This window comes from Punica granatum, chromosome 3 (assembly GCF_007655135.1).
Source record: "Punica granatum isolate Tunisia-2019 chromosome 3, ASM765513v2, whole genome shotgun sequence".
NCBI lineage: Eukaryota > Viridiplantae > Streptophyta > Magnoliopsida > Myrtales > Lythraceae > Punica > Punica granatum.
This window is the reverse complement of record NC_045129.1, coordinates 31,791,844-31,800,380: the sequence shown is the minus strand read 5'-3', so window position 1 is coordinate 31,800,380 and position 8,537 is coordinate 31,791,844. Positions and strand designations below refer to the sequence as shown.

Genomic DNA, 8,537 nt, shown 5'->3' with positions numbered 1-8,537 from the left:
TAGCCGAGTCGATCACAATTTATGTGTGATAGGTCTTATTATCACATATCATACAAAATATCAATAAAAAAATATGTTTATATTTGCTTTTGATTTATATCTATGAGAAATATGATCTAATTTATTTTTTAAAAGTAAATTTGATACATATCCATAAAAAATATGTTCTAATTTCCTTGTTAAAAAGCAAATATGATCTTGTATATGATTTACGTATATAGATAACAAATCTTCTGAAATATACATATGAATTATATTAATTCAAAAATTTGAATGAAGTAAATTAATTCAAAGCTAACTTATATGGCTTAAAAAATCTAAAAATTAGATATTACAAATTCTTTTTCTATAAAAGCTCAAAAATTAAGAAAATTACGACTGGTCCCACAAATCGATATTTATACTTTTAAAATTTTAAAAATTTAAAACGAAAAAGCTTACTTTAAAAAAATAGAGAAATATCGAGAAAATAATGAATGGTCCTACAAATCTGTATGTATATATTTTAAAATTTTAAAAATTTATTTTAAAAAACTCAAAAAAAAATGAGAAACTTCCATTCAACAACGGAGTATTTTGAAAACATCTAGTCGGACCTGCCTTTATTCTACTTTCATATATATATATATATATATATATATTATAGAGACTACATCAATGGTGGGTTGGAGAATTCGAAAGGGAATCAAAAAAGGTTTCACTATCTAATCTTATTAAGCTGGCTTCAGCAATGAGTTTACCCCCCAATACCATTTATTGGACTTTTGCTTTCTATTATCTTCATAGATCTCTCTCCTAGTTTTTCCTCTAAGAAACTCATCAAACTGAGAGAGAGAGAGAGAGAGAGAGAGAGAGAGAGAGAGAGATGAGAATACATGATGCAGGAGCAGGTGGAGATGGCTCCATATCAGATACTTATGATTACGAAGAGCTACCGCAGCACCAAGACAGGAAGGACCTCGATGCCGGCGCTCTCTTTGTTCTTAAATCCAAAGGTAGGATCGATCGATCCAATTGATGAAGAACTCATCCCGTTAATTCGTACATTTATGCATGTGCATATACATATATGTATTACAGTTATTTAAAGTACTCTTTTCTTATATTTTCACCAGAAAAATGAAAGTATATATCATCTTTGATTTGATCAATATAATATATAGATTCCAAAGATTCTGTCAATTTAAAGTGAATGGAATCTCCTACCACAAAAGAAAAAAGTGAACAAAATCTCTCTATCGAAAAGAAAAGTGAATATAATTTGAGATACTTTTCTGATCCGACAACTTCCCTCTTAATAGCGCAGAAAATGGAATCGGTCTATCCCGCAGATGTAATAGTTAATTATTATTGCCAAAATATTATGGTCACGAAATCACGAATGGACTTTATTTGCAATACAGGACGTAAAAGAAATAAATTTAAAAAAGAATTTACACGTCATGTGTTGGTTAAATTTCTGTCTTCGACCAATATCTTTTCTGTTTTTCTCTTTGTTTTCAAGAATTCCACCACTATCTTCACCAAAAATTGGAAAAGAACCGGGTGGCGTTGGACATAGAACGCTGGTCCTTTCCGAAATATTATATTTTATTATTATTTTTTATACTATACTTGAAGACTCGCCCATCCAATTTTGACGGCGAGTAGGGTAGACCCACTTAAATCCTAATAAAAATTTAAGATTTTTTAATTTATTTATTATACATTTCTTTCAATATAGAACATTTTATATCTGAAAGTTGAATGGATTCAATTAATCTAAATTTAAGAGCGGCCGACACACTAAGAGATAATTTTGCTCGATCGATCTCCAATAACTTTTCTCCAAAGGCACACACTTAAGACTTTAGTTAAGGGAAACGAGTGTCGAATCATCTAAAACCATCTACATATGCAAAATACATATTTCAATTTATCACCAATTTAAGTAATCTATTTTTATTTGTGCTATTATAAATATCCTTATTCTTCCAGCAAATCAAGAGTATGCTAGCTCTTTGACTAAGATTAATTCTCACCTTACACGTTGACTTGGACGTATCATTTAGATACTTTTAATGAATTTCGAAATCCTTATGCAAGTAAAATTCATCCACTACAAGTAACAAGCCGATTATATTGTGATCATTATATTAAAAAATCTAGTGAGTCCATTTAATCTAGATACGAGTGTCATCAGCTTACTAAGCGATGAAGCTTTTCCGATCACGGATTTTTTCTAATCACAAGATTGGCACCTATGGCCTTGCTCGGGAACAAATGTCAAGTCATCTAAAACCAACTCACGCTGGTAGAATGCCTATTTCAATTTATCACTTTATTTGTAACATTACAAATATTCTTATATTTTGGGTGAAATATAAAGTTACATCAGTCTATTGATTTAGATTAATTCTCGATTGGGTATTGATTTGCCTGTGCAATGAGATGCTTTTAATTAATATCGAAACCCTACTGCAAGGAAAGTTGGTCTAACGAATTAGGGCCTACGAAAAGCTTATTATATTGCAACTATGGTTTTCTATAGTTAGGAATAATATTAAAAGTTTCAGATTAAGATTAGCGGAGAAATATTAGTTTTTATACTATATGAAATATTAGTTAGAACAATATTTTGAAAATTTTGGACCATTTACTATCAATTTAGAATTTATATTTCTTATGCATGGATAGTTTTATCATTTGTTTCGGTATATAATGGTTATTACACAAACTACTATGATAATCTAAAATATTGAAAAAAAAATTTCCTATCCGCGGTGTTGAATCCTAGTTATCAAATAAATTTATCATCAAGAAACATGAGAAAATCGCGTGCCAATATAATCGCAAGTATGTGTGTTTCATTTAGGAGTTGAACTATGAGCCCTGATTTTATATAAGGGCAATTTTCTAAAATTATAACCTTGCTTAGCAAATTTTTACCATTTAAATACAAGCATTTATTTTCATTTTGAGATTGATAGACACCTTCATGGTGAGTATGAGTTTTTAACCTATGCCCTAAGGGCATAGGTTAGAAAAACCCTTGATATAATTGCAAAAAATTATTGGTTGTTACTCATTATGTTAGATTTTGTTTTCCTTAATTTCTTTTCCCCGTTTCATTTTTCCAACTTCCGATTACGCGTATTTTCCAGTTGTAAATTTGCAATGGCTGATTTTTGTCTTTAGAAATATCTCATTCATTATCTGTTAAATCGCCAACTTTTTTTAGCGAGATGCCCTTAATTCCCCATGAGGAAAAAAAACTTTTTTTCTTTTTTTCCAATACAAATAAATCATTTTAGAAATTATTACCCGGAGATATTTAGTACTAAGAATAACTTTTGCCCGGTGTTCTATACAGGGTCATGGTTACACTGTGGCTACCACCTGACAACCTCGATCGTCGCACCGTCACTTCTTAGTCTTCCCTACGCATTCACCTTCTTGGGATGGACTGCTGGCGTAATCTGCCTCACGGTTGGTGCTCTTGTGAGCTTCTACTCCTACAACCTTATATCTCTAGTCCTCGAGCACCATGCCCAGATTGGTTATCGCCATCTCAGATTTCGAGATATGGCTAATGACATTTTGGGTAAAGCTCCTCAACTTCATCATTGACTAATTCGCCACAGTAATAATCATGTCGCAAAATGGTGTAGAGGGAATATGGATATTGTTTCGTGGGAGATTCTATTCCATTCCATGTTGTCAGTGATTTTGATACAATAATTGACGAAATTGAGGTATTCATTCGACGAATAAATATCTAAGGACCAAAAAGGACCACCCGATGTGTGAACGTTCTTCCCTGGGTGTCAAATCAAATTATAATCAGAACACTCATTCGAAGTTGTCGATGTCTGAGTCCCTATCCAAATCCAAATTTATATTAATTTTTTATTTAAATTTTCATATTTTGATGATTAATATCTATATTTTCCATATCCGAATCCATATTATTATATAAAGAGGGCATTTGATATCATCATAGATATTTTTTATTCGATTATACGAAATTATCTTTATTATCTTTTACTTTATTGAAGGCAAGTAGAACCAAAAATTAACAAAGACATGAACAAAGTTGTAAAATAATTCAAACTTTAAACGCACACATCTATCTTATCTCTTATCCCGATTCAATACACTTGTCCACTTTTTACTAAACATTTTCAATTTTCTTTATTACTCTCTCTATCAGCCTAAGTAATTTTTCGTTTGAACAAGGAAAAAAAATTAATTTTCCTTTCCTTTATCTTTTCTATACAAATTTTCAACTTTTTTATTTTGTATCAATTAAAACATATTATTGCGACCAGTATAGCATGGGTGGAGATTTCTATCAAGGCCTTCAGAATTACGAAAGAACTGGGTACTAGCTTGCGCATCACACAATTTTATAAAATTATTTAATATTATAAAATAATTTAATTTATGTAATATTTTTATTATTTTTAGAAAATATTTAATGCATCTGTGAATTGAAATAATTTTTCATTTTAAAATTTTTAACGTTTATTTGTGATTTTTAATAAAATGCTAAATGTTACAATTCTATCAAATATAAAATAATAAAAAACAAACCAATATAACTTAAATTGAGAATTACCTAAATGGAACCCAGTATTACATGGTATTTTCGATAATTTGCATGTGTTTGAAATAGCTAATAACTCTAAGTAATATTGGAACAAAAGATTTAACTGCAACAAATTGAATCATATCAAAAATGATCATATGGGTAATGTTACAATGGTTGGTTGAAAAAATAACATTACGATTTTTTTTCAGCCATTAGATCTTGTTAGGTAAGATCCAGAGCATACAAGCGTTAAAGATATTTTTACCTTAAGATTCACCCCTTATAGTTTGACTATTGATACTTTTGATCACATTTCTCGACGACACTTGATCACACCCGTGAACGAAATGGATTCGGCTCGATATGAAATCGAATCGAAATATACCGGTTTAATCAAATCAATAATAATTTCATAAGTTAAAAAAAGAAAAGAAAAAAACAAATAATAAACAAACAGTTATGGATGAATAAAGATAATGGAAAGCGGGAATCGAGAATTAGATTGATTTTTGATATTTAAGACCCTAGAATCCTTGTAAAAGAAACTGCGTTAAGTCTGATTTTGACATTTTCTGTTTAATACGTGGGTAAAGTCTGAAAATCGACTAGTGGGAATATATTGCAAATTGTAACAGTTTTGAGTTTGACTATTCGATAGTTATCTTTATTCATCGAAATGCCACATCATTCACATCGATTTATTATTTATTTATTATTTATTTTTGGTCTTTTCTTTTAAAGTTATGAAACTGTTAATTATTTGATTGAAAATATTGATAGTCAAACCATAAGGGATGAATATTAAGATAAAAATATATTTGACACGTGTACGATCCAAATCTTATCGAATGGAATCTAACGATTGAGAAAAAATAATCGTGATGATTGTTTTTGCTAACCAACCGTAATAGAATCTCCATTTGTTATATTGGTTTGTGCTATGACATAAAAGGGTATTCTTTTATATTTTCTAAGAATATCCCGTAAATTTGCAGCCTTTTACTTTATTATAGTAAGTAATTGATAATTGATATTTGATTGATTGATTATGGTAATTGAATTAATGGGCTTTTGCAGGCCGAACATGGGGTCGGTACTACGTGGGCCCGATCCAACTAGTGGTATGCTATGGCGCTGTCGTCGGTAACACACTCCTGGGAGGGGAATGCTTGAAGGTTGGAGCCCTATTCGTTAACAAAACTTTCACCTAAACTTTGGTCTTTAAATACTAATCAATACATATCGTACGTCATTTTTTATTCACGCCTTGCGACACTCGGGGATTTATATCACTAGTTTCTCGACATCGTTACCGTCTGGGCTGAGGTTGAGGCCCATTGGTCAAGGCCCGGTCCAGTTCTGTTATCGCTAATCAATTATTTTGTTTGTCTTAAATATTTGCAGGCAATTTATTTGCTCTCGGTGCCCGATGGTTCAATGAAGCTCTATGAGTTTGTCATGATTTTCGGAAGTATGATGTTGATTTTAGCTCAATTCCCATCCTTTCACTCGCTTAGGTACATCAACTTGGCGTCCTTGGTTCTCTGCCTAGCTTATAGTGCTTGTGCAGCCACGGGTTCCATCTATATCGGTAAGTAAATTTTTTATAATACGAGCATCTTTTCCAAGTCGATTGAATCCCGCAATAACGGGCTGACCCGAAGAGTCGATCTTTCTGAAGGGAATTCATCCAATGGGGCCGAGAAGGACTATTCCCTTGTCGGGGATACAGAGAGCCGCGTCTTCGGGATGTTCAATGCTATTGCGATCATTGCCACTTCGTTTGGCAACGGGATCATTCCCGAGATCCAGGTTGCGGAAAATGATTCTGAACATTTCTAATAGTGTTCAATTTATTCCAACTCAACCCGTGAATATTTGAAACTGATAGATTTTTTTTTATCGAACAATACAGGCTACATTGGCGCCTCCGGTGAAGGGGAAAATGTTCAAGGGGTTGTGCTTGTGCTACGCCATTGTGCTGGTCACCTTCTTCAGCGTTGCGATATCGGGTTACTGGGCCTTTGGGAATCAAGCGGATGCGCTGATCCTCAGCAACTTTGTGGTGGACGGCCGGGCCTTGATGCCCAAATGGTTCGTCTTCATGACCAACATGTTCACTATCCTCCAACTCTCTGCCGTTGCTGTGGTAAGTACTCAAGACCCATTCTATCTCGATCTTGATAGCAGTTACCGACACCCTTCAATCGATTCAACGGGTTGATCGATGGGCTGCAAGTAGCTGCCCTGGTTTAACTCCATCCCTCGGCTCGAACTTACATGATTCATTATCTAACAATTGGTTTGACACCATGTTGTATATTAACCATTACAACGTTGACACAGGTCTACTGCCAACCCACAAATGAAGCGCTCGAGCGGGCATTCGCAGACCCAATGAGTGGCGAGCTCTCTCTACGAAACATAGTCCCTCGAGTCATCTCCCGTTCATTGGTGGTCATTGCAGCGATAACACTCGCAGCTATGCTCCCATTTTTTGGAGACATCAACTCCTTCGTCGGAGCCTTCGGTTTCATACCCCTAGATTTCATCCTGCCCGCCGTCTTCTTCAACCTGACGTTCAAGCCTTCCAAACGGAGCCCCATCTTCTGGGTTAACATCACCATTGCAGTGATCTTCTCGATACTTGGGGTAATCGCATCGATTGCGGCGGTGAGGCAGATAGCTCTTGATGCCGAAACTTACAAGTTGTTTGCGGATGTATAGATTATCCAAGATCTCACTTGAATATATATAGTGTATCGAGATCACTTGTTTGTATTGAAATCAATTGTATTGTGAAGCTCATCATTTTTTTCGACTTAACATTTTTACGACAGGCATGGTCTCAATATCGAGTACGCTAGATCTGAAACATATATATCCTGTTAGACAGCATACTTCCAGCACATGAATTGATTATAAATTTCGGTTCTAGTCTAGTACAGTAGAGTCTTTCACATTATTTCTCGTTCCGGAAAGTAACATAAATACACTGCAAAATCTTGCCGAACATGACCAAATTGAGCCGATTTTTACCTTGGGAAAGGAAAAAAGAAACGCGAAACAATTTGCTTGCATTGCAGCTGATCTGCAAGGGTTAAGCATGGCGACTAATACAAATGTGTTCGATTGAAGAGAACCAATATATGATCGAATACCTGGAAGAATACAGCGCAACTATTTGATGGGAAGTACTGCTACTGGACACCACCCCATCTATAGCCCAGTCGATAACCATACTGTTCACGAAGCGGACCCCAACTATGGAAGCCATAGCAACAGGTGGGACATTCTTCGCTGGTGGTAACGCCTCAACCACCCGCTTGAGGCCATTGATGATCCGAAAACTGGTGTCGGAAGAAACTGCTGGAAAAACACCTGATTTGGAAGCCGGGCAAAGCAATCCGCAGATGCTGAGATATCATTTAAAAAGCATGGATAGCTGTTTTCACGCATAAAGAGATTATGAGACATCATAAACAACGTTTGCTCGATATATGAACCTAGTCTACATGTCTTATACCATTTGTTCCATTTTTTAAGTCATTTTCCAAATTTGATGGTTAATCCTAATCTTGGTTAATTATGTCAAATGATTAACCAAGTTAAATAGCTATATATTCAATAAAGACTAAAAAATCAAAACTAACCTTCATATTCCCTCCAGGCCTCTCGCCCACTTCAATAAAACACCTAAATTTATCCAATCTGATTAGTCACACCAACCAGAGGCCACCAAAAGATTAATTTCAGCCGACTTTGACCATTTAATCACAAATGATCAATTTAAATCACTAATCAAGACACTTTAGATTAGGATATATGTGATGGTGTGTGATGATACGAGCGATTACGAGACCCAAATACTTTGTGATATTAGATTGGTTTAATATGAGGGGATGAAATTTTTTTCGGCCAATTAAATCGGGGGTTGTGGGATTAATGAGATTCTATTTAGTGG

General features: G+C 34.3%; 1 protein-coding gene across 4 annotated transcripts; it reads left to right on the top strand.

Annotated features, from left to right (window-relative positions):
- Positions 1–660: 660 nt before the first annotated feature.
- On the top strand, positions 661–7,480 carry LOC116202008 (GABA transporter 1-like). 4 transcript variants are annotated; one of them, XM_031533515.1, is made up of 7 exons: positions 662–995; positions 3,353–3,583; positions 5,651–5,748; positions 5,978–6,164; positions 6,255–6,385; positions 6,489–6,722; positions 6,920–7,480. In XM_031533515.1, exons 1-7 carry the CDS (start codon positions 866–868, stop codon positions 7,298–7,300), a joined length of 1,392 nt encoding a protein of 463 aa, XP_031389375.1. In that variant the 5' UTR covers positions 662–865; the 3' UTR covers positions 7,301–7,480. The 4 variants fall into 4 exon arrangements, with proteins under 4 accessions (XP_031389377.1, XP_031389375.1, XP_031389379.1 ...); XM_031533519.1 differs by having other exon boundaries at positions 856–995; positions 3,353–3,468; XM_031533518.1 differs by having other exon boundaries at positions 856–995; positions 3,353–3,480.
- Positions 7,481–8,537: the final 1,057 nt, after the last annotated feature.

What these genes read in the sequence shown, in the direction of transcription:
- LOC116202008 (XM_031533515.1), top strand. Translation starts at nt 866, where the DNA reads ATGAGAATACATGATGCAGGAGCAGGTGGAGATGGCTCCATATCAGAT. An exon ending in TGGGAGGGGAATGCTTGAAG is followed by an intron (nt 5,749 to 5,977) that starts GTTGGAGCCCTA and finishes AAATATTTGCAG; the next exon opens with GCAATTTATTTGCTCTCGGT. An exon ending in GGATCATTCCCGAGATCCAG is followed by an intron (nt 6,386 to 6,488) that starts GTTGCGGAAAAT and finishes CGAACAATACAG; the next exon opens with GCTACATTGGCGCCTCCGGT.